The sequence below is a fragment of the Cajanus cajan genome, chromosome 6 (assembly GCF_000230855.2).
Source record: "Cajanus cajan strain Asha chromosome 6, NIPB_CcT2T_4, whole genome shotgun sequence".
Taxonomy (NCBI): domain Eukaryota; kingdom Viridiplantae; phylum Streptophyta; class Magnoliopsida; order Fabales; family Fabaceae; genus Cajanus; species Cajanus cajan.
Window position 1 is genome coordinate 53,263,951 of NC_138522.1, and position 27,733 is coordinate 53,291,683.

Below are 27,733 nucleotides of genomic sequence, written 5' to 3' on the forward strand. Positions count from 1 at the left end.
TATTATAAATAAATTTTTAACTGAAAAAATATAATTAAAAAAACCTAATAATTTTTTAATTTATATAATTAATTATAAAAAAATAAAAAAAAATAAAAAAAACAAAAGCAAAGGCATTTGGGTCATTCGTTTAGATTCTTGAAATTTGTAGTACGTGTCAGCACTAAAACTGCATATCCAATATCCGGTCAAAGTTCAAACTACAAGTACTATAATTTCACACTTTATCAAATTAAGATAACTTTATATTTTATATACTACAAATTTTAGGAGACATAATAGTCATAATACTCTATTTTAAACAACGGGTTGGTATAACAAAAATTCCTCTTAACTAATAATTTTTAAATTAAATCCTAAATATACAATGATGTTAAGTATTTAGAAAGAATATTTCTTCATAGTAATTTTATCTAACTTAATAAATTTATTTATCATAGAAAATATATGAATATATGTGATTTGTAAAAAATTAATACTATATTCTAAAATAAGAAAATACTAGTAATACATTTTATTTGACATGCTAATTTTAAAATATTATCTTTTATTTATTAAAATTTATCAAAAATTATAAATTTTTTAGAAGTCTATTAAATAAGGGGTAAGATTTATTAAATTTTGCAAATAAAAAATTTTAATTAATAAAAGAAGTGTATAGAGAGTATGATCCTAACTTTTTATCTATAAAAAAATTGTACTTAATAATACAAATTCATAAATATTTTTTTATAAAAGTACGCATTAACATCCAGGTAATATTAGTTAAGAAAATAAAAGTACGAAAAAATATAAAAATGTAATATTTAATGTTATTATTATGCACTTTCATCATTGCATTTAATGAAATTTTTTTAAATTATTGAAATTATTAACAAAACTCCATTTCATTTTGAAATATGAAGTTGTCCATGTGTGTTGATAATCATTACTCATTTAATACATTTAATTAAATAGTTCAGATTATTTAAAAATTACAAATAAGAAAAGTGATCACAAATTTTATCAAGTTACTCGTTAAAACGTTAAAAATAAATTTATTTTATTTTATTTTTTTGTGAATTGAAGAAGTTAAAAAATCTTCCACAAAAATCAATTAAAAGTCACAAGAGTAAGAAATTGAGATTATATCAGTCTAAGTATATACAATAAAAAAATGTAAAACAACATAAAAAAAATTTAAAAATTTTCAGAGACATTCCAAAATAAAGTAAACTATTAAAAAATATTATTAACATATTTATTATATTTTAATATAACTCCGCTGTAAAAAGAATTGTAAAGAGAATTGTTTGTTATTTCAACATAATTTTACCTTGATAATATATGTAAATATATATTATATTATAAAATTGTTTGAAAAATAATTTATAGTCCGTGGTGGCGTTGGAAGGGCGTTGTGGGTTGTGTGTGTTCCTGGACCACAAACCATGGCGAGCACCAGAAGAGAGAAAGGGTTGGTGATGATGGTGTTGGTGTTGATATCATCGTATCATGTTACCTACTCTACTTATTTACCTTCTTTAACTCTTAACTCGGTAGGTACATAAAACAAAACAGTAAAAACCCACCAATAATAAACATCAAACTACAAAAACCAAATCCAATCCAAACCATAAACCTTTTACCTGTGTGACCTTCCTTCACACAACACAATCTTCCATGGCTGCAACTTCAGCATCATTGGCTTCTCAACTCTACATTGGCCTCCGCCGCCCCTGCCCCAAGCTCGATGCTTTCAATTCACAATCTTTCCCTGCCTTCGACCCCAATCTTCGCCTCTCCCTCTCTCCTCCCAAGCCCTCACGCGCCGTCGTCGCCATGGCCGGCACTGGCAAGGTTTTTATACTTTTCTAAAATCATAACTTTATTGCTGTTCCCATTACCAAATTTATACCCTTGATCGTTAAATAAAATGGGTCGCCGTGATTTCGCCGGGGAATCTTATTCTATTTAATGGGTTGGTTAGTGTTTATGTAATTACACTCGGTGGCCGGGGCTTTTTGTCGATTTTTAATTTTTGGTCATTCATTTTTCCATTTGTATTCTGTATTGATGCTTTCCTTCCTTTTTTTGTGGTTTCAGTTCTTTGTTGGTGGCAACTGGAAGTGTGTAAGTATCTTTCCCACTGAGGTTTTTTTTATTATTATTATTATTGTTAAATTGCAGTGATTATTTCAGCTGATTGAGTAATTGAGTTTTTTTTATTATTATTATTATCACTCTTCTAGCATTAGAATCTTCTGGCAGCACACTATTGGAATGTAAATTACACATCATAACTTCGAGCATATGTTTTGGTTTGGAATAAATAGCATTTGTAATCATGTTTCTCAAGTATTGAACATACTTTATTGGATTATGCATCTGGTTTCAACTCACCACTTTTCTCTTTCTCTAACTTTCTATTGCAGTAGCAGCATAGAGCTCGTTTTCAACCCTTTGTTTTAGTTTTCTATTTTTTTTTTTAATTTCTAGGACTAGTGTCCTGCACCCCTTTCTTTCCATCAGCCATTCCTTGTTTATTCTGAGGGATCTGCTCCTCTACATTATATGACTAAAGGAACTCTTTTTCTTTCCCCTTGATCACTATGTTGAGGAGGGCGAATTTGAATGATTAATGTCATTCTTTTTCACTGTCTTAAATATTTTTAAGAAACAAAGTTTCGTGTCAGATGTCACAACATATCTGGCTGTAAGATGAATTTCCTTCCCAGTTCGTCGATGATCCTGTAAACCTATTTGTTTGTTTGAGTAAAATAACAAAATGTATTGTCTCTTACAGTCTTACCTAGTTTTTTTGAAACAGGCACTTCCTTTTTGCATTGCCAGTAGTTTTTGTTCTTTTGTTTTATTTGCTCAACCACTTATAATTATAGATGAAGCATTTGATTCTCATGGTTCAATTAATTACTAGTTCAGTTGACTCTGTGTGTATCTCTATTTGATTTTTATTACCTTTGTTGTTATCTCTCTCTAGAACGGAACAAAAGACTCCATCAGTAAGCTTGTCTCTGACTTGAACAGTGCAAAATTGGAGCCTGATGTTGGTGAGACATGTTCAACTTTTACTTATGTGTTTTTAGTTGAAAGCTGTAGAAGACTACAAAAAAATGTGGTGCTTCTTCCCAACTTCTAAATCATAAAATAATTTTTTGAGGTTGCAAATGATTTTTTCCCCATACACTGACATACTGACAAGTCTGGGTTGGGTTAGCAAAATGCTGATGAAATGATAAAAGTATATTTCAATGCCAAATCTTGTAATACCTCAGTTAGTGTTGTCTGGCATATAGGTGGTTATAAATGGTCAAATCATTTGTGGCAAAAAGAATTGGGCACATGTCTCTAGTGAGCAGTGGCCACTCCCAGTACCAAAAAAACAGCAAAATGCAAGTAGCCCCCCTCCAACTATTGGGCCATCTGCAGAAAACTCCCTTGTGCTTCAAAATTCACCAACACGATCCATTGATCTTTCCAAATAATACCTAATGATTCCTTATTGGGGATTTTCTGTACATGCATAATAGGGTCAAGATGCACTAATATGCATTGCTTGTTTAACTTAAGGAGCCATGGTGGTGAGTTTCAAATCATAAGGAGATTTGCAACACATGATCCACAATTGGAGGGGTTCCTTCTTTTTTGTCCCCAAATTTTTTTCCATCGAGTGTGTGGTTTATGTCCAAAGTTCTTTCTTAACAACCTTGTAAATTTATCTTTTATATTTAGTTGTCATCATAAGCTTTTCCATTTTGTGAGAAGTACAGATGTTGTTGTCGCACCTCCCTTTCTGTACATTGATCAAGTGAAAAACTCACTCACTGAGCGGATTGAAATATCTGCCCAGAATTCTTGGGTGGGAAAAGGTGGTGCTTTCACTGGAGAAATCAGGTTAGCTTGCTCTTTCCTATCCAATGTTAATTGATCTAGGGTTTCTTATGTTTTTTGAGTTATAATGTTTGGCTAGTTGGATGATTGCATATACTCTTCCTTTTTATGTTCACGTTCCCCTTCTCACTGTTCTTGATGTGATTCTGATGTTTAAAGCGAATATGTTTTTATTTTATGGTGGTCCTCAACTATGGTGGAATTTATCAAGTTAAATCAGTCACTTAGTTATTAAAATCTGACTCTTGTAGCGTGGAACAACTGAAAGATCTTGGAAGCAAGTGGGTTATTCTTGGACATTCTGAGCGAAGACATATTATTGGAGAAAATGATGAGGTAAAACAATTCAGAAATCATTTCTACATTAGCTTTCCTAAAGAATATGATCAGTATATTTGTAAGAGATGCAAAATATTTAAGATAATAACTGAATAATGAATATTGTCAATTCCAGTTCATAGGAAAGAAAGCTGCCTATGCTTTGAGCCAGGGTCTTGGAGTGATTGCATGCATTGGAGAATTGTTAGAAGACAAGGAAGCTGGGAAAACTTTTGACGTTTGTTTTCAGCAATTGAAGGCTTTTGCAGGTAGGTGCAAGCCATGTTTCTTATATAATCAATTTTTTTTTAATTGGAAAAACAAAAGGGGGGAGGGGTTGTTGATTGCTTTTGCTTGCATAACATCCGTTATGTAATTATATGCAGATGCAGTTCCTAGTTGGGACAATATTGTTATTGCATATGAACCTGTATGGGCCATTGGAACTGGCAAAGTGGCCACTCCCCAGCAAGCTCAGGAAGTACATGCAGCTCTTCGTGATTGGCTGAAAAAGAACGTCTCAGCTGAAGTTGCATCTAAAACGCGAATTATTTATGGCGGTAAATAGTTTATTGCACCTATAGTTGCATTATGAACTTATTCCAGTGTCATGGAAGTTTAACATACCATTCAATAAGGTTCCATGTTTTATTTGAGGTCATGTTTTCTTCAGCCAAGAAAACAACCTTTGCAACCACCCCTCATTATTTTCCATGCGTGACCTTTCTTAAGATGGCATTTTATAAGTACCAAGCAAATTCATTTTTCATTCTGGTATATAAAGGGGGACAGTACCCCTTTATTGTAGATGAATTTAATGGAATTTTAGAAGATTATTGATTAAGTAAAGGTAAAAGTGTATTCTTACAATCACTGAACTGATTGTAATGTACTTGATAGCTGTAAACTTATACATGCACAAAATTCATGTTATGATTAAGATTGTTCCTGACCTTGTCGATTGCAAAATGTTAGTTTAGGTTCAGTAAATTTAACCACTCGAGAATATAATTCTCAATGGAATGTTTTCAGGGTCCGTAAATGGAGGGAACAGTGCTGAGCTGGCAAAGCAAGAAGATATTGATGGATTTCTCGTTGGAGGTGCTTCATTAAAGGTACACATTATCTTCAAAATTTCTTTAGCAAAGTAAGCATACCATGAGTTAAGGAACTGAGGTTGTTATTTATACTTACAAGTTGATCTTGCTGAGGTGCAGGGTCCTGAGTTTGCTACAATTGTGAATTCAGTAACATCCAAGAAAGTTGCGGCTTGATTACTCATTGTGTGTGGTTTTGGCAATATGAGAGCATTAAGGATAAATTTGGCAATAATATGGGTGTATTATTATCAAACTTACTGCTTCATTTTCTTTGCAAACAGTAGGAATGGCATCCTGAGTTTTCCGAAGAGCCAGTGTTTTCATACAGCAATTAGAGATACAAAGATGGTACAATGCAATAAATTATAAATGTTTCTGAATTATTGTTGTTTTATCATTGCCCTTTCGCTTGATGTGCCATCCGGTACACACATTCACGGGGTCAGCTACATTTAATTCAAACCAAAACTTTCACGTGCAAAAAAACAAGGTATTTCACTGAAAATAATTTTTCTCGAGTATGCATGAAATCATTTAAATTATCCTTTTATAAAAGTTATTAATTTGATTGCGTAATGATTCATTTAATATAAGAATGTGATTACTTATTTTTGCTATTTTTTTAGAAAGTGTATTTTTTTAAGGAAAACTATTCTCATGATACTTTTTTTCCCCAAAATATATATTACATTCAAAAGTACAATATTTCAACAACAAAAAAAAAGCATTTCAAAACCTTAACTTCATTCCTATTTTTTAAATTCATTATTATTTTTTTACTAAATTTCTACGCTTAAAATCTCTCATATTTTACATCTTACATCTCAATAAAAATATCTAATTATTCAAATAAAATTAAAATATACAGTTTTAAATATATAAACAGAAAAAACAAATTATTTATAGCGATTAAATGAATTTATCAAGTTAGAACAAAAAATTATTAAAAATAATTTGACTAAAAAGTGAAAATTATAGTTATTAGTAAAAATAATCATTAAAATTGTAATTAAATATGTATATAAAAATTTATAATCAAATATTTAATTATTATTTTTTTGTTAATAATTAAGACTGTGAAATTTATATTTATAAATTCATCTATGAATTAAACATAACATGCATTAAACAAGCTACCTATGAATTCAATTCGCTAATTATCCTCACAATATCACACACCTCTCTAGTAATTATTTAAAGTTTAATCTTTAATTTCATACCTTACTTCACATTGATTAAGGATCTAAAATGAACTCAACAACCCACTCCAAGAAAGAACACTACCTCAATGAGAATTTTCTAACAATTGGTCTTATAAGCCAACATCGATATTTTCACAATGAGATATTCAACTTTTAAAAGCACTTTCCCCTCTAATTCTAAGTCAATCAACAACAATGCTTAAATGTTTAAAGCAGTCTTAATATCAACACCTCAATAATTCAATAGTGTAACCAACTATAATGCTTAAAACATTCTTAACATCACACCTCAACAATCTAACAATATAATCATATATATATATATATATATATATATATATATATATATATATATATGTGTGTGTGTGTGTGTGTGTGTGTGTATCACCCCATATCAATATACATAAAACAAATATCATCTATCAACATAACATATAAGTAAATTTTTAACCATTTTTGTCTTATTTAATGATACTCTTTGTAAAATATTCCTAGTAGTAAAATTTAATACAAATAACTTTTTTAATATGTCTAATAATATATATATTTTTTCTTATAATAGAGAATAGAGGGACTACTTGTTATGAAATGTTAAAATTTTCTTTACAATTTACTCATGTTACTTGCCAACTTACGACGAAACTGTGACAGAAGGATGTAGGTTGGGCATTCAGATAAGTAGTGGTGGGTGCAAGTATACCATATCAAATTTTGAGAGAAAAATGTGCCAATTACAAAATTGAAATGAATAAAGTATGAGATGAATAAATGAAATTGAAGAATATTTTTGTACCGATGTAAGTTTGTTATGGACTCAGTGGGAAGGTACTGTAATCATTGAAGGCCCACGGGCATTTTTTATATTTCTTATCAGAAGGCCCCAACTACTAGATTGAGCCCATTCAAAAGCCATTCTTCAAATTAAAAGCCATTACAATATAGGTTGATGATATATATACCTCCTTTTTTCTATAAATACAATCCCTTTTAAAAAAAAAATTTTTTAAATATTCTTAATTTTTAATTTTTAAATTTTAAATTTTACATTCACAATATTTAATTTAGTACTTTTTTTTTACAAATCTTTTATTTTTTTAATTTTTACATGTACTCCCTTACCTTTTCCTTCACCTTATTTAGGTAATTTTAATTTTTTTGGTCTTACATTACTCTTCCTCCCTCCTCTTTTAGTTTTCTTACTCTTATTTTCTCTTCCCGCTTTTAGTTTTCACACACATGTAAAACGTATAACTAGTTTTCAATAATATTATAGATGTGTGTGGCTTTTTTGACAATAGGTAAAAAATTAGAAAAAGAAGAAATAGTGCATGTGAAAACTGAAAAAAAAAAAAAAAATAAGATGTATGAAAAAGAAGAAGAAAATAATAACTTAAAAGTTGGAGATATAAAATTAAAAAAAAATAAATATTTATAATTTTTTTTTTAAATAAAGGAGGTGTACTTATAAAAAAAAGAGGTGTATATATCATGAGCCTACAATATATTAATAAGTACCTCATCGTGTCCATAGTTTAATTCAATTTTTTGCACAAATAAAAAAGTTAAATTCTATTTGTGATTTTAATAGCAAAAAAAAATGTACTTTTATTACGTCAAATTATTTGATATTCGAAACAAAAATAACAGCTGTCTTTTGGGGCATGCAAGGAAGAAAAAGCGATAGAACAGAAGAGGCTTCGATCGTAACAATTAAGGAACCGGAAATCACGAACACCACCAAAGAATTATTGACATTGCTATGTATTTTTTTTTTCTTTCTATAATTGTCAATTTAACCTAACATGTGAAACCCACGAATAAGGGCCCCTACTATCTAGTGATCTACGGCTCCTGTCTTATTCACTGTAACAATTACACACATGACACAACAGAACCGCCGAATGATTAACATTAATTAATGTGCTTAGGCACATGCAAAATCTTAATGTGCCGCTGTTATCTGTATTTTATTTTACTATTACTATTCATAAATCATAATCATTAATAGAAATTATCAAATTAATCATCACAGAGATCCGTCACCCGTTGCTTCATTGCCACTGGAGGAATCTAACACAGTAATTATAAGTGAAACTGTTCGTTTACCAAATCAATACATGAGGCCTCCAAAGTCAAATGGAGTATAGCTATAAATATATGTTTATACACTGCAAATTAGAATAGACAGCAACTACTACTTTCTTCGTTCTTTTGTACTGTGATTTATTTCAGATGGACATATATGATCTTGGAAAAGCTGGTGTAAGTATATATAAATCAATATCTAAAGTGGTTAGGGTTGTGATAATAATGTATTTATATTCAAAAAATTAAAGGCTAATTTGATTCGGTTCATCCACTTGTTAATGTTATTAGTATTCAGAGAGTTTGCAGAGCGAGTCCCGGTAACGTTATTGTTTTTCTTACCCTATGGCCTAATAGATGAGAGATTTGGGTTTGTAAATCCGTTGATTAAGTGTTGAAGGTATGGACCATATAGTTATTTCCCAACGAAAAAGTGGATAGCACAGGACTATGCATAAAGTGAGAGGCCTGTTTGGTTTGGATACTAGTCTCCCAACGCTTTCTTTCACGTGCTCTGCTGCCTCACTATCTCATCATTGATGTGGTCTGATCTATGCATAACACCCCATGCCATGCCATGAATTACCTCCATCATCCATCCACACCTATATTTAAGACAAAACCACCAAAACCATTTCTTCACAACTTGCATGCCATTTGTTTGTATATGCCTCTCCAAATAGGAAAATAATATCTTTACAACCATCTATTCTTATTTTCTTCATCCTATCTTATCAAACTACAGGTGGATCATTGGATAATTATATATACAGTGGAAAATAAGACAGTATAGGGTAATGATTCGAGTCAAAATGAATTTTATATATATTCTGGTATAGTTTTCACTTTGATCATATAAAATTCTAGCGTTTATCCAATTCTTATTTTTTTTTAATATAATTCTATTATATATTGAAATGTTTACATGTACTGCAAATAAGAAGAATTGGTATTAAAATCCTGTAAGGGATGCATTCCCTGGGTTGGACAGACATACACATACTAGTTGGTGATTAATTAGCATAGAAACACAACCAACGAGAGTCGTATAGCATAGATATGTGATATATACGGTTCAATCTGGTTTAATTTAGTCCCTTCTCTATCAAAGTTTCTAGATTCATTCTTGGTGGAATTTAATTTTTCAAGTACTGTGGTGGGTACGTTTAATTACATGTTGATTATGTTAATTAGGGGTGGACCCACTCCAGCTATTCTGTCATTAAGACATTTAGCCTTTGTCGCAGACGCATAGCATGGTAAAGCTTTATGATTAAGAATTCAATGAGAATAGAAAAAAAGAAAGAAAGAAGTGGAGTGGCACAAGAGTACAAGCAAGCAGACCCGAATGATGATACATTCAAATTTCAATGGTGGACCAAGGGAGTGAAAATAATAAAACTTAAGAGAAGAGAACACGGATTCAACAGGAATGAAAAACACAAGGAAGGAAAAGCATAGACAGAAGAAATTCAATAATACAGAATTAAGAGTCTAGTAGTCAGTGGTGGGGAGCTGCTCGTGGGTGTGGCTGATGAAGACGACCTCGTAGATAAGCCCAGCGAGCCCACCACCGATGAGAGGCCCAACCCAGTAGATCCAGTGGTTGTCCCAGGTCCAGCTGACGACTGCAGGCCCAAAAGAAACGGCCGGGTTCATGGATGCTCCATCGAAGGCCCCACCCAACAGAATGTTAGCGCCAACGATGAAACCAATTGCGATGGGAGCAATAGTTCCCAAACTGCCCTTCTTGGGGTCAACGGCTGTAGCGTACACCGTGTACACCAACCCAAAGGTCATCACGATCTCCAACACCAAAGCGTTCCCCACGCCAACTCCAGCGGAGAGCCCGAAAGCTGGAACAGACTGCATAACAAAAACTCTCGTTAATTTATATATAAAGTTACTTATTACTTATTACTTAATCATAACGGTAATAACGGTCTTACCGAAGCGGTGACGAAGGCCAGGAGCAAGGAGGCCACGATGGACCCCAGGAGCTGGGCGATGACGTACGCGATGCCGCGAAGGAAGGTGATGTTGCCGCCCACGAAGGCGCCGAAGGTCACGGCGGGGTTCACGTGGCCGCCGGAGATGTTGGCGCCCACGGACACGGCCACGAAGAGGGCGAATGCATGGGCGATGGCGGCGGAGATCAGACCAGCGGGGGTGGCGGCGCCGTTGTCGGTGAGCTTGTTGTAGGCGATGCCGGAGCCTGAACCGGCGAAGACGAAGATGAGCGTGGAGATGAACTCAGCCAACGCCGCCTTCAACGTGTCGGGGTGAGTTACCTCTTCGGGCCTTCCAACGGCGATGTTACGGATCGGCATCTTCCACTACGCTGATCGCTTCTCACTTCTCACTTCTCACTTCTCACTTCTCACTTCTCACTCAACTCTCTGTTTCGGTGCCACTGCTTTTCGCTTCCTCGCCTCTTATATATCCACTCTCAACAACACTCCACCGGCTCTACCCGGTTCCCGGTTGTTTCCTTTTTTTTTTTTCTTTCAGGTTTCTAAATTATTTGCAGTACTTCCAAAAATGACGGGAATCAAGTTTTTCAAAAACACCAAGCCGGAAAAGAAACAATCCTATTTCGTGCCAGCCTGTGACATGCTCTTCATTTCAAATTATTAATTGCTTTCCCTTTTTCTATTTTTTAATTTCTATTTTTATTTTATCCTTTTATATAAATATTATTTCCTTTTTTTATTTCGGTATATATCCCCACCACGACTCGTTGCGCTTAAGACAGCGAAGCGCTTCGGCGTTACCCGTTCCACGACTGACACGTGTCCGAGATGGATAAGAGCCACGTAGGCCGCTGATAAGTGGAATGTGGAAATGGCTTGGCCTTTTTTTTATTTCTGGATAGTTCGAAGAGAGCAATTGTGAGTGACGTTGGCTAGAGAATTATATTATGTATCGCGTGTGTAAAAAACATAATGGATGGGACTAGTGAATTATAAGTTATAACTACAAAATTTAGCAAAGTGGTAGTACTTACTTAATCTATAATTATAAGGCATAATTGATGATAATATAATGAATGAATGAGATAAGAGGATAAGCACTGTGACTCTGTCAGTGACCCACCGGAAAAAGCAGGTATAATTAGCAGAGCGCGACTGACACGTCGGCAAACTTTAGTTGTTTATTATTAAACATAAATGTTGCATGTAGGATGTACCCTCTTTTTCCAGAAAGGTAAATTTGAGATTTTGCATAAAGTTCTGCTTTAAATGGAAAGAAATTTGATTAAGAGAATTAAAATTAATCTCCCGCGCGGCATGATGGGATTAGCTTAGCTGGACCCCTCAATTATTCTGTATATTTTAGCAAACAGGTGGAACCGTGCATCTGGAATCACTGCAATATTCTGTTTCGAGGCATCGACTTGATCTACCCCCAACAACTTCAACACTTCAATAATGTATGTATGTAACAGGTTTATAAGCTTACTACTTCCTTCAACAAAAGTGAAAAGTTCATTCAATTTTGGCGTATTCTGCTCATGCTTCTGCCAGGCTTTCTCTATTCAATCTAATTACTGTAGTAATAATAACTTCAGTGGTTTTTTTCTCTCTCTCTTTTGACAGCTAGCAACTTCAATGGTTCTAGTTATAAATGAATATATGATCCCTAAACTTAAGAGGTAAGTTAAGAGTTATGAAAGAGTTAGATTGGAACTAATTATAGTAAAAGAAGATGAGCATTGGATGCATTATATTGTGTGTATCACCACTCATGAGTTTCCCTTTTGCAAAGAAAATATACAAACGAATTTGGACTATATTTTACGCATATGATCTGCCAACGTAGCCACAATCACTAGTTGTTAATGATTGCATTATTATCATCTATTTAAATCCGATATCATCCAACTATTTTATAGCCTGGCTCAGTGTAAAACTTTCTCTTTATTTAACTCTTATTTATGATCTTGATCTTGGTTTAATTCTGACTGTTTCGGGGAATTTTGAGAAATGATCAATTATTTTTTAAAGGCTTCCATAAAAATGTGCAAATTTTCCTTCTAAAATTAAATGAATCGGATTCTCATGTATAAGAGAGTTAAAGCCAATTCAATGCTTTTTTATCCAAATTATTCAACAAATGTAACAAAATAAGAATATTGTTTTTACTATATTTTCTTATTAATTATTACATTTATTAATTAAGAAGATTAATTATAAGAAAATATAACACTATTCATATTCATAAGACAATATAATTACACTACATATCAAGGCATTTCAAAATTTTTCACTTTAATTTTATTTATTAGAAACGAAGCTTTAATGTTAAAGTCTATATAGAAGTCACATAATTGATATTGTAATTGATCTTTAAGTTTTAAGATTTTAAGTTTAAATTTTAAGTTTGATAAAAAAAATGTGAAAAAAAAATCACAATACAATGAAGGAGACTAATTTTTTATAAAATAAAATAATATATATATAAAAGTGGTCAATTACAACGAATTGAGATAGGTTTTTTTTTTTTATTATTTATAAATTTCATTAGTCTAAATATGACGTGAATTAAATTAACTATGTATAGTGGACAATGTCACTTAACCATTTTATATAATACCTGATAATATATATGAGATGTCACGTCAGTATACCAAAATAAATAATATTTATTTGTCCTAAAATAAAGATGTTGGAATAAAAATAATCTATTCAAATTTTAGAGAATAAAAATTAAATAAAAATAAAATTAAGTATTCCTTCTAGACGCACACAAGTGTTTTGTACACCACATAATTTTTTTGTGTTTAGAACAAATTTTAGTAAACCTAATCAAATTAAATATATTTTTTATACTAAAGTGCTTATTCCTATCCAGTTTTAAAAACTATTGTTTTAAGGTTGAAGATTAGTCTCTTACTAATTAGAAGAGAAAAAAATATCATTAATGCTTGTACACATATTCATATTTTACAAATGGCCGGCACCGCTTTTCAAATTTTTAATTACATCTCCACCAAATCATTAGATCATTTTAGTGGTTGGAACTCCAAATTATAAATAATTAGTGGATTATGTAAACCCAGATGGCTGCAGGTCAATATGATTTGCTAATGAATATGTTGGATGTATTCAAGCTCCAACGTCTCTACTTCTCCCTTTCTATGTTATCCCTTTCAATATTAATGTTTATTTATAAATTTTTATTATTTTATGTTTATCATCTTTCATAAGAGATTATATGTGTTTTATAAAATTTTATAAACATACATTTTTTCTCATGATCTTATGATGTAGGATTTTTATTTATATCTTAACAAATTGTCTCTTAAATAAAAGATTATGTTTTAATTTCCCTTTTAGTGAAAATCATTTTTCCATTTATGAGTACTTAATGGTAATCTTTAGAGTTTTACCCATACTTACTAGCTTTATATATTTGCACAGTTGTTAACTCACATTAATGGGACGTATTGTTTGACTGCACACCATTAAAAAGACTTTCAACACAACAAATCTTATACTTAGATTCACTACCTTCCATTGTCAAATATTCATCCAAGACACTAAGTTGATCACACTTGAATCATCTCCTTTAACAAAAATCATATTTTTATCTGTGTATTGGGTGATGATCCTTAGAACTTTAGTTAGAGTTATCAACTTTAAATATTTACACCGTCATTAGCTCACATTCATGGGACACATCACATGACCTCCACATTATTAGGAAAAATTTTAACATAGGAGATTTCACAATTGGATTCACTGTCTTTTATTGTCAAATACTCATTTAAGACTCAAAATCGATCACTTAATTGAAATCATCAGCTTTAATATCACTATTAGACATTCAAAGTTCACATACATATATGTTTACATACAATATTATCCACTTTAGATCTACAAACTTGTAATTTTATTTTTAATTATTTTTCAAAAAGTATCGTTCTAATAAAAATTATGTATATTTTATAAATTTTAATTTCTTTCTTTAACTAATTGATATAAGACTTGTCAGTACCTAACAAGTTATAATTAGGCTTGGAGATGAGTGCTTTTAATTTGATATATAGTGAAAACTGAATTATTATTGGTTACAGTCATTAATTAATAGTTAGTGCATTTTGGTACAAAATACAGTTTTTTTCTTCCTTTGAGACTTTTTGCTTGCATGATTTGCGTGACGCAACTAATAAAGGAAATATCAATTTCTTTCGGTGGTAAAAGTATTCATATTCTTATATCAGACATTCAAACACAAGAATATAGCTATTTTGTTGCCGGAACTGGTAGAATATATATAATTATTTTCTTTATATATATTAGCAGGAAAAAGGCACTTGATATATGTATTATATTAAAAAAAATTATTTATAAAAAAGTAATTATTAAAAATAAATAAAGGATAAAATGATTCATATAAAAATAAAAATTAAAAATAATTATTGTAAAAAAGATTTATTAGTTTCAATTTGTTAAATTTGATTAAAAAATATTTTTTTTTTTAATTTTTTAACATAAAAGGGTATAATAATCCAATAAAATAGAGACCAAAATAGTTACCAAAAAAGAATATCTCCTTATATATTAGTATAGATATATTATCAAGAGTGAGATTAGTTAAACTTATTTTACTTAATAATTTATGTTTTATGTCTTAATGATATAACTGTTAAATTAAAAATTTTAATTTAATAATTAAATATTTAAAATTTAATATAAAATATAAATTATTAAATAAAGTAAATCTAAATAATCTTGATCTTAAAATAATTTCTTTTTCTTTTTCTCTATATATACACACAAGGAAGTGACATCAAAGTCAGTTTAACGTTATAAACCGAAGGTTTTGTCCGGTACGGTGGAAAAAAAATAAAGAAATAAGAGAAATTTTGAAATTTGAAGAGAAAGGGAAAACAAAGAAGAAAATTATTAAATTTTTTGTTTCTAAAAATTAACTTTTTTCTTCTCCTTTTTACTTCATCTCCAACTGAACATAAAAGAATGCATTGCTACTCAACATAAATATTTATCAAAAAATATTAACTCTTTAAATAAAATTTTATATTTTAAAAATTAACGTATATTAGCAATGAAATATGTCCTAGGCAGCCGAAAAAAGAATTGAACGTTAAGGATATCCGGTAGCATATGCCAGCATTAATTCTGTGTGTTTCATTATTTTTCTTAGTGAGTCTATGCATATGATGAAAGCAAAATGAGAAGAAAGATGGCCCACCCACGGGGTGGAAAGTCCAAACCTCAAATAATTGATGATCTTGCATGTCGAAACAAAGGAGCAAGAGTTATAGTTTTTACTTAATGCCTCTAACCGAAACAAAACCAACATCATATTCTATGATCTTGTCAGATGCGCATAGTATAGTTTATCAAATGATTAGGTGTTTGTGGGATAAGTTGTGAGGCTGAGATTGATTTAGCGCTTGCAAGAACAGCGATTTGTGTATAATTTATGTACGTCAACGTGTTAATACAAACAATTAACCTAATAGAAAAATAATAGATTAATACATCGACAAGAACTAAATGATTACAATTGAGCCTCCCTTTGGCACATGAAACATTGGGTGGGAATGTGGAGAAGAAGAGGACCACTACAACGTGAGGGACGGAGAGGTAATGTATATTGTCTTTGTCTCTGCCCATGTACAGCCTAACCGTCCAAAAAGCACCACAAAACCATTTCCTTCCTTCACCAACCTTTTTCTCATCTTCAATAAAACCCAAATAAACAAGCTAAGGAACCTTAGTTCATTTCACCGCCGCATAATGTTTTATTACTCGCTTTTATCGTTATTATCGAAGTCACCACTTCAAATTTATATGTTTAGAATTTACTTCTAAAACTTTATCTTAATTTTTATGATAAGATTGGAATTATGATGTGTTCTGAGTGTAATTTTGGTATATTGGTATTTTGGGTAATGATGAATGGCATGGGTGAAAATATGAAAGTAAGAAAGGGGAATAGAAGACATTACAGGCTGCCACTGTGATTGGTCAAAGCAATACTGAGAGGCAGCGAGTACAGCTGTATAGAGTGGGCCATCACGTGGGGAATAGGGATTCATGCTACGCGATGACTGGCGAGAAGGCGCGGCGCGCCAAGTAAGCTTCCAAAGTGCCTATAACAATGTGTTTGTTTCGTGGGTTATGAACAACTTTTTAATGTGAATGTCAGAATATAATTTTTGTCACACCTTCTGTACAACTATCTGGAATTTCAATAAAATTAATATTTTATAAAGATAACAGATCCCATCAAATAAAATCCTACCAGGTTCGACATTCAATAAAATAAAAATTAGAAGTGACAAAATAGGTCTCGGTTGATCTATTGTGTTAAAAATTATTAAGTCGAACTCATCATTCTAACTCGTTAAGTTCGCCTTATCAAATACACCAAACCATCGGACTAAATAATGGGCTGATTTATCACAATTTGTCAGCCTGTATAAGTAATTGGACTTCATTTGTAAATTATTAGAAAATTTATATTATTAATAATTTGTAAGCTTGTAATTTGGTTTTAATTTTGTTATAGGTGAACTAATTTCTATTTAATTTTGTTGTAAGTTTGTAATTTGTTTTTGTTAAACATATATTATGTACAATATGTATGTATTTTCAATTTCATGTGGTTATATTTATTTATTTGTAATAATTTTTTTATTTGAACATAAGATACATTTTTTTACTAATTTTTTAGTAGTATGCAGGTTGGCCCGCCGACTTGCCAGCCCACCCTTAGACAGGGGAGATCAACATTTCTAACCCATTTTTAAATGACAAGCCAGCCAGCTCGATCCATTTTTTATGGACTATTGGCGAGTTCGGCCAATGACCCTTTTTGTCACCTCTAAAAAAAAACAAAACATAAATTATATATTTGATTATCTTCCTTGTCATCATGCAACTCAAGTAACTAGAATATAAATATTTTTTATTATTATTGTATTAATATAAATATTAATTTTATTAAGTATTTTGACTACATTAAAATTATATTTTTTTAAATATCAACCACAACATTAATTAAATTTAGTATAAATATTCTTAGATAACTTTTTATTATATATATTATTTGATGAGTAATTGACAAGATAAAAAAATTAATATTAAATTTATAATTATATTTTTTAATATTAATTATCATAATAAATTATTATTTTTTAATAAAATGTAATAGTAGCAAGAATTGTTATAATTATAATGATAATGACAATAATAATAAAAATGTAGTGATAATGCATATTAGTAACAATGATAGTAAATGACAATTGTTTTCTTTTAATTTTTTTAAAGCTTCTCATAATTAATAATTAATATAATTAATATAATTAATATTTTATTTTATTTTATTATATTGTTTCAGTTTCAATTTTTTATAGTTAATATATTTGGTTGCAAATCTCATGAAGAAATACATGCTTTATAAATTATTTTAAAAGAAATAATATTTTAGAGGTTATTCTTTTTTATATTTATATTAAAACTTCTCATAATTAATAAAATTAATATTTTATTATATGGTTACAATTTCAATTTTCTATCATTAATTTTTTTTAAGTAAATCTCCATTATAATTTTCTATACGTAAAATATTATTTACTTTAATATTGTGAAAAAAAAATAGCATAACTTTTTCTTATTTATATTACATAAATTTCTATTACAATCTCTTATACGTGAAATATTTTTTACGAAAAGATTGTGAAATTTTTTTAGCATAATTTTATTATTTATATTCATTTTAAAATTACTCATAATTAATAATTTATATTAATATTTTATTATGTCATTATAATTTCAATTTTCTATAATTTTTTTTTTAAATCTCCTAAAAAATCTACTCTTATATATTAAACATGAATTTTTATCTCGTGCTAGAGTATATTTATAAAAAAAAATCAACAAAAGCATTTGAAGAAATTGTTTTAACTTATTATCTAATTCAATTTTTTTTATCATAATTATTTATAAATTAAATACTAATATTTTAAAATAAATTATGAATAAATAAAATAACTCTTTTATTATAATACAAACTATTTATCATAAATTTAAAATATAATTTATATGTTTAAAAATATTTATGTATACTAATTTTAAATATAGTTAATATATTCAAATATTATATTTTTTTGATATAATTTAATATATAGTAAACATACATGTCTATTGGATAACCTAAAATACTAATAATATTATAAAGATGAATTATTGCATGTAGAAAATATAGAAAAGGAAAAATTATTACATAGAGAATTTATGGTCAAATTGTTCGCTATATTAAAAGTAAGATTTTGATTATAGTACTTAATTTTTTTAAAAAAAATTTATATAATTATCAAATTTATTATATATTAAAATTTAGACTTAAACATATTTTTAGCCACTCATAAAGTGTTCATGGGTCAGATTGATTTGAATTTAGGTAAAAATTAAATATAAATTAATTAAATTTAATTAATTTTTTTTGAATTTCATAATTGTTTCTGCTTAACTTAAACCGAACTAATCTGATATTGATTGTGTTAGTTTATTTGAGTTATCGAATATTCAATAAATTAAAAAAAATTATTTTTCTCAAAGTAAATAGATTTTTCAATATTAACTAAATTGATATATTGTATAAAGTTTACAAAATTGATAGATTTGTAATATAGTTTCTTTTGATTTTTTTTAATTTACTTAAAGATTTTAATTGTACTACATTGTATGAAAATGACTTTCAATATATTACAATATAAATCTTTTTAATTTCTTTAAGTATTTGAAAAAAATAATAAAAAATATATATATTGATTTCTTTAAAAATTAATTTTTTTACTTATACAATTTTAAAAATTTTATTTTAATTTTTATACTCAAATTTTAATTTAGAATCTGTTCGCATAAAATCATTTTATCAGTGTCCCTGTCAATCAAAACATAATATTAAATTATATAATTATTTCAATTTGTCATGAATTATGTTTCAAATGTGGAATTTACATTTTACTATCAACCTGTCCACGATAATTTTATAACTCGAAGACTACTTCATTAATCCTGTTGATGCAACCGTAAAAAGTAGTTTAATGTGTTCGGATTTCATCATGAATATGTTTCGATACTGTTAAAAAGAGTTATTGAATTTTTATTAAATCAAAATAAAGAGCTTTTTCATGATAACATCAATAGTTTTTAAAAATATTTTTAATTTTTATCCAAAAAAATTTGAAGATGTGCGTGGATTCTAGATCTTTTGATGAACAGGTCATTGTTTTGCAGTGGTTCCTCCCAACTTGTAAGCATGATAGTCTTATAGCAAGGAAAAATATAAAGCAGAAAGTGGATTTGCATTTGTTGTGGAGATCAAAGAAAAAATTAGTTGTGGAGCAAACACAAGTGTCCCCATTTCCCACCGGCCATGGCTGCGAAAACAAAAAAGACAACGTTGCTACATTTATGTATTGTTACAATCAATCAAAGCCGTACGCTAATTAGATATAAAACTTATGTATAATATTCTATAGAATGTTTTCACCCTCTCCCTTTGTCTGCATTTCATTCTCATGAAATAAATAGCCAAGTAATTATAACCGAAAGCAGCATTATTTTTATTTTCCTGTGTGGCATAAAACGTTACCGATAGCAACATATGTTACATAAATTTACAATTCTTATATTGCTAAAATTGTGTCGTTATCGTTTGTGGTTGAATATCATCAAGAAAGGGAAAGAAGTTTACAGAACCATGTCACCACATTCAGCAGTCACTTCATTCGGCCGAAATAAAAAAAATCTATGGTTAATGATGGGCCCATTTTTTGCAAAGCGAAGATTATCCTGAGCCACAAACGTTCCATCATGAAACATGGACAGAATTAAGTGATGGAGAGGAAAACATGATTAAAATGGTTGTGCCCAACAAAAGTAATTTACGCAAAGGTGTGTGGTTGGTTCTTAGTTCTGAGAATTGGTGAAGGTGAGAGTGAGGGTGAGGGTCCTGGTCCAGGAAAAAAGGTCGGTTAGGGCGGCCACACTCACATTATGAATCTCTGGGACAGCAAGGAACCATGACTTGGGTGTACATGTTCAAGATATTTTCGGATTTGTGGGGCCTCACGTTCTAGTGTTGTTCTGTCTGTTTTTGCATTATTGTCAAATTTTTTAGGTGTAACTCAGTTTCTGTGTAATTGCCGCTACAATTCTCGTTTATTTCTCTAATTCTTCTTGTTCGACTTAAAAGTTATATGAAAATCATTGGTGTGAATTTTGAGATGAAATATAACTATCTATTGGATTTTAAAGAAAAACAGAGAGCATGCACTTTTTGTGATTAGGTTCAATCTACCGAAGCGTGGAACAATCTGGAGGTAGGGTCAAACATGCCCATGTCTTTGTCCAGTGAACAATTGAGTTTTAGTATGGAAGGGGCCCCTCTTCATTTTTGGGACTGTGTCAAAAGGAGAAAGGAATTTCAAAGTAGATAAGAATGAATGAGTTAAGTGATATATAAGTAATAAAAATTCATATACCTACCTTGTTAATGTCTTAATAGTTTTAATTGAGGTAGATTCTAACTCGAGGCAGTGAAACAAATGATTCACAAAAATATAAAGAATGTTAACTACCTTCCTAGTATATGTAAACTGTAAAGGGATATTCTAACTTGTAATTTATTTTAACCATTCAATTGTTAGATTAAAGTTTTTAGTGAATTCATGATAAGCATATAAATTTTTACAGAATTTGTAAAATATTTAACACTTCATTACGTTCAATTTGGTGTATCTATAAAAAGAATTATATTAGATGTTAATTTGAGAAATATGTAAAAAACAGATTTAAACTATTTGTATAGTTACTTCATTCAATGTCTTATTATTTATATTTTATTTAATAATCTAATTATTAAATTAAAAATTTATTAAATGGATAAAATTTACAAGTTTTTATAATATTTAAAAACATTATATATTTTAACTTGTATAATGCAAATGCTTATTGTTTATTATATAATTAAAATTTAAAATAAAAAATATATAAAAATAAATATTATATTTAAATTTTAAATAAATAAATATTTTTAAATATATAAAATTAAATTTTATATTTATAACAAATAATTTATCATATAGTATAAGATTGTTTTTATTTATTAATAATTTTATTTTAAAATATTAAAATTTAATTTATAAATAATTATAATAATAAAAATAGAATTAAATATAAAGTTATAAAAAGTCTTAAGAAAATTCTCGTCAAAGAAAAGTTTCAAAAATTACTATCGGCACGAGATAATGATTTATATTTTATATATAAAAATTAATTTAATAATTTATTACATTAATTTAAATTAAAGTATAATTACAAAAATATATTATATGTTAAATTGAATTTATATAATAAAATTTTATATAATTTCAAGGAAATGGAATAGAGTAGTGTTGGATGAAGAGTTATCAAATGAAAAATTATTAATATATATTTTAAAAATATGTAAAATATTTTATGATTACTACTTCTTTTGGTCTTTTATATAAGATAGGAGAGCATTTTTTTTGTTGCCATACTTATAAGAAACATAGACTCACTTTCAAATGTGTTATTCTTTTTGTCTCATTATTTGATATTTAACTTTTTTTATTAAAAAATGCAATCAATATTTTAGATTTTATAAAATTTATTATACAGTTTTACAATATATATTTTTCATCTTTTATATTAATTATATACTCTTTCATCTATTTTCATTTTAATATTTTCTTACTTCATTATACATAATTCAGAATATAATAGAAAAAGAATACATTTAATACCTCAATCACGTTGTGAAATGAGGATAAAAATGAAACAAAGAGAAAATATAGAGAAATATGGAGAGAAGGGGAGAGAGAAATAGAGAAAAGGTGGAGAGGGGAAGAGAAAGAAATCAAGAGGGAAACGACAACAAAAAGAAGGACAAAGTTATTACTATCAATATGTCACTAGAAAATATTATTTTGATCGGTAAGAAAAACTTCAGTAACACTATAATGATCAAACCTGAGTATTTATACAATTCTACTTTTACCCCTCCTATTGAACCGATGGATAATATAATGTGATTTTAGTCCTTTAAATAGTTCTTAAATCAATTATTTGTCTCTAAAATTATGATAGATAGTTGAGTCTAATGGGGATAATGAGACAAGATAATTATGTATAATAGTTCTTTTATACATATATATTTATATAATAACAAGTACATGTAAGTGAGTATCTATAAATTATATATATATATATAGATTTTAATTAAAATATGAAATTTTAAACAAAAGATAAGAAAATGAAACTAAAAATAAATATTTTTAAAAGCATATATTTATATAAAAAATATTTTTTTAATTATATTTATACTAAAAATAAATAATTCAATATATATATATATATGTATATGTTTATATAAATTTGAGAATTTTGCTTTATATATTATTTAGGGTAACATAAATGTTAGTAATAACTTTCACTATTATTGTTTGAGATTTATTAACAATCACAAATTTTATTGTGGGGCCTCTTATAATTTTTACCTATAATTTAATACTTGTGTGTATTTTTTTTATAACTAAAAAAATCTTGACAGCTATTTGTAAAACTATATTACAAGTTAATTTGAATTCATGTAAAAAAATTTATCAAATAATTTTTAAATTTTGAAAAAAAAATTTAAACTTAATCTCTATTCATAAAATTTTTTTAATTATATAATTGAATCATTAAAATTTAACGTAAATAATAAATTATTGTGTGAAATAACTATTGTAAAACTTATTTTTTGAATAAGTAAATTTCTCTCTTCTACACAATCAATATATATATATATATATATATATATATATATATATATATATATATATTAAGAGATCAAATTATAATTTTTACTAGTTATTATACCACTTAATAAATTTTAATTAAATATATTTTTTTAAAAATTTACCATTGGATTGAAAATTTATTTCTCTTAAATTATATATACAAATTTTTATGTGAATTTAAAATTATTTTATACTACATTTATATAAATTAAAATTGATATTGTTTAATTTTAATTTTATATATTATTATTATTATTGAGCAGCAAGAACATATTCCTTTTGCGGATGTTGTAGGCCTGATTTTTTTGTCCAAGTAGCTCACCCTGACTGAACAACACTTTTTATTGGGCTCATATAAGCCTTTTGTATGATCCACTATCTATTTTTTATTTTTTATCTTTTTTTTTATATATATATAGCCTTGTCTACGGACCAAGAAAGTCCTTCTCATTACTATTTTAAAGAATTATACCTCGTTTCTATGAGATATTGTGTCTTAAAATTTAATTTAATGTGAATTAGAGTCTTAATTTGGAAAATGAAATTTTTTCTCAAAAAAATATTTTGTAAAATACACCTTATATGAAAATATTCTACAAAAATATGATAAAATACAAACAATGATCACAATAACCAACAGCACATTACATCTACATGAAAAATCTTTCAATTCTATTATTCTAATGATATAATAATTAAAAATTGTCAATTGAAATGATTTGACATTTTATTTTTTTTAAGACTAAAATTTGATCCACATCTTGGATACCCTATAAAGATCTATTTGGTGTTTATAATATATATATATATATATATATATATATATATATATATATATATATATCATTTAAGTTCGAAATAAAGGATATAGTTGTCAAATTATGTATTTAATTGGTAAAAATGTTTCTTATTGGAAACTCTTTACTATTTATCAAAATTTAATGAAAATTGTAAATGATTTTTGTTAAAAAAGAAGTAAAATTTACATTATTTCAAGGGTTCATATAAATTGAAGTTAATAATAAAAAGATATATTATTAAAAATTTTCATAAAAAATATAACAAAACATGAAGAAAATAGCTAATTAACGAGACGGTTTTACAAAATTAACAAGAGATGGGTAAAAAACGTAAATATCTTTAACATTTTCTCATACATTTTTTTTATACAAGCATTTTAAATTTAGATTAAATTTAAAAGGAGAAAAATGTAATTCTTAGTCTTTATTTTTTAAACAAACTTTATCAACGTCCTTGTATTTTTATAGTAAAAAATTTGATCGTCAAACTTTAAAAAACATGTAGATTGTGTCCCTCTCAACTTTAAAATCTTGATAAGTTCTTAGAGATGAGAAATTAAATTCACACTTTTCTAAAGTTTGAGAACTAAATATGAAAGTATAGAGACTTGGACCGCATTTGCCAAAACTATAGAGATTAAAATACATTTTTTTAAAATATATATAAAATAAAAATTATATCCATTGTCAAACAATTAAAAATAATGAAGTATGACAAGATATGCTCTATTAGATAATATTTTATATAACTAATGAAGTAAATTAGATAATATTTTTTCATCGAGGAGTAAATTATGTGTACATACAAATTACAATAGTTGCGGTTAAAACTTATGATATCATGCAAACCATACCCAATTCTAGTAGTTCTCCGGTTAACTATTAATTAATTTGATATAACTAATGTGATAATAAAAATGAATTTATGAATCGTAAATTTATAGATATAGAAAGTTTTGGTATCAATAATTGGATAATTAAAATAATATTCACAAAGTGTAAGCATATATAATAGTTGAGAAAAATAAGAAAATAAAATCGACGAAAGAAATCTTAATATTAAAGTCATGTAGTACGTTAAAAAAGCTAGAGAGAAGTACGCAAAAAAAGTCTTGATATACACTTGTATTGTAGCTAGCTTAAGGGAATGAAGAAGGATAGTTGGCACGCCTTAACTACTATTGCTTCAGGAACAAAACAGTACACAAGAGTAGTAGTTTTGCGATGTGGATGGTTGTCGAAAACGAAGTGGCAGGAAGAAAGTGAGGATAAAAAAGATCACCAAAGTTTTGACTCCTACTCCTAATATTATATATATTCTACTGCATCGACATGTTCAGAGGCAGAGAGCTATATTAATTATACCAGTCTCGTGGGCTAGAACCTGATTAAAGTTTCTGAGGGGCACGTTCCTTTTCAATTTCCAATTTCGTTGATTGCTTCCAGTACTCCACAGCTTCACTACTTACAATATCATATATCCACACACAGCCTGTTCAACTCCTGAGAATTATATTATATACGATCCAGGACTATAATGGTTCCAATAGATGACACATAACTAAGTTTTATTTATCCTTTGAAAAACTCTGTTAGGATACATGAAGATTAAACAAGACTAAAGACACACACGATCACCTTAGACCCAACAATAATTCCCCATATGCCATGTGAGCATAATTTATTTTTTTTTGTAGAATTTTATCTTTTATCTATACAAATTATAATGATTAAAACAAGGTTTCAACTTAGAACTATATGCTTATTATCCTAATCTCCAATGGATCTTAGTGTTCACAATTTTTCTAGTTAATTTTTCAGCCGGAATTTTCCAATAATAAAGAAAACAGAATCAATGTGTGTTTGACACAGAAACTATGCAGTGCAATACGTGGGTGGGTGTGACATAAAATGAGATGTATTAGATATATTTAATTTCTATAATAGAGTTGCTTTGTCTCTTGTCTAAGTTTAAGCAACATGCATAAATGATAAATGATAGATATATTTTCTACTTAAGATATGAAAAGGTGGAGAATTAGTGCGGCTGCAGGTATTGTTGTTGCTTTGATTGATTAATAATTGAGAAGATGCAGTGAGTTGAAGATGCTTTGCTTTGAGGCACTAAGAGTAGGAAAACCTAATAACTTGATGCTGAATTGCTGGCGAAGACCTTTACGTGCCTCTCTCATTACAATTCCTTACGCTAAGAATCTCTCTTCCCTCCTTACTCTATAGTCTATACCTTACACCACGGAACCTCTATTCTACACCACCACCGCAGCAACCTCCATCTCCACTTCTCACTCATTTACCTTATTCTTTACTTTTCTTCATTCATTTTGTTTCCCTTCTCAAGAAAATTCATTCTTCTAGAACCATGTTAATTATACTTTTACATGCATTACAAAAAATTACTAAAACTAATTAGGCATTGACTTCATCTTTTTTAGCACAAAATTTCATCTTATGAAAATAATCGATTAAATTATTAATATTGTATCCTTCTGATTTTTTGTTAAGAGTGTTTAACCGAGTATTATAACACCCACACCTTTTATGCTCGAGATTGGGGGATAAGTGTATTCTCTCGATTTTTTGGCCTAGAGTGCTTGATCGAGTAATCCAACTTAACCTCTAAATCTTTCATGCTTGAGGCAGGTGGTAAGTGTATTCTTCTGACTTTTTGTCAAGAGTCGTGTTAGACTGAGTACCTCAACTTAACTCCTACATCTTTCATGTTTGGACTGATTAACAAGTGTACTCTCTTGACTTTTTGCTAAAAGAGCCTAATTGAGTACCTCCATCTTAACTACTACACCTTTCATATATTTGAGGCTGGTGGACAAATGTAGTCAATCAACTGTTTGGTCAGCCCCATACCTCAAAATAGCCTAGCATATTTTCAACTCGTGACTTATTTTCCAAAATATAGCTCGATATATTTCTAAACACGACTAATATTGGACACAATATCTAGTCACTGATGATCATGATTGAATATCAAAATACGATATTCAATAGCGAATAAATTTTCATATAACCTTAGAATTTTTGGGATCATAAAGACATAATAATTAGATATAAAATCTTCATTCTAGGATAAAGATAAACAAAAAATACTCTCTAAATGTTCTAGATCATAATAATTAATTTCTATAGTATTCATCCCAAATATTGAAATAAATATAAATATTATGAGTCTATACTAACACGTATTGTTATTAATAAAATAATTATATTGTCCTATCATCACATCATGATATAGGTCTATGATGTTTATCATAAATAATGTTTATCATAAAACTTTTATTTAAGATAAATTAAACAAGATAAAAATTATCCTAAAGCCTAAGTACATGCTTTTGTATAAATGCATGTTTGTATGAAGAGACACACGTTTCAAAGTTTTGATGAGAACTAAGAAATTGTTGCTTTAGGTTAACCATGAAATTACTGCTATTATCTTAAGACAGGTTTTTATTTATT

At 28.5% G+C, this 27,733-nt stretch overlaps 2 protein-coding genes across 2 annotated transcripts; one reads left to right on the forward strand and one right to left on the reverse strand.

The window, feature by feature from the left end:
• The first annotated feature begins 1,475 nt into the window (after nt 1-1,475).
• On the forward strand, nt 1,476-5,689 carry TIM (triosephosphate isomerase). Its single transcript, XM_020357844.3, has 9 exons — nt 1,476-1,839; nt 2,086-2,112; nt 2,981-3,050; nt 3,771-3,894; nt 4,143-4,227; nt 4,346-4,478; nt 4,596-4,769; nt 5,242-5,324; nt 5,427-5,689. Exons 1-9 carry the CDS (start codon nt 1,663-1,665, stop codon nt 5,481-5,483), a joined length of 930 nt encoding a protein of 309 aa, XP_020213433.1. The 5' UTR covers nt 1,476-1,662; the 3' UTR covers nt 5,484-5,689.
• Nucleotides 5,690-9,925: 4,236 nt separating this feature from the next.
• Nucleotides 9,926-11,033, reverse strand: GAMMA-TIP (gamma tonoplast intrinsic protein). Its single transcript, XM_020358131.2, has 2 exons — nt 10,546-11,033; nt 9,926-10,462 (listed from the first exon to the last, which is right to left on the reverse strand). Exons 1-2 carry the CDS (start codon nt 10,924-10,926, stop codon nt 10,091-10,093), a joined length of 753 nt encoding a protein of 250 aa, XP_020213720.1. The 5' UTR covers nt 10,927-11,033; the 3' UTR covers nt 9,926-10,090.
• Nucleotides 11,034-27,733: the final 16,700 nt, after the last annotated feature.

Bases quoted from the DNA above. Each gene is read 5' to 3' on its own strand.
- TIM (XM_020357844.3), top strand. From the start codon at position 1,663: ATGGCTGCAACTTCAGCATCATTGGCTTCTCAACTCTACATTGGCCTC. The intron at 1,840-2,085 runs GTTTTTATACTT...TTGTGGTTTCAG, and splicing joins CCATGGCCGGCACTGGCAAG to TTCTTTGTTGGTGGCAACTG. The intron at 3,895-4,142 runs GTTAGCTTGCTC...TGACTCTTGTAG, and splicing joins GCTTTCACTGGAGAAATCAG to CGTGGAACAACTGAAAGATC.
- GAMMA-TIP (XM_020358131.2), bottom strand. From the start codon at position 10,926: ATGCCGATCCGTAACATCGCCGTTGGAAGGCCCGAAGAGGTAACTCAC. The intron at 10,463-10,545 runs GTAAGACCGTTA...TTTGTTATGCAG, and splicing joins TGGCCTTCGTCACCGCTTCG to TCTGTTCCAGCTTTCGGGCT.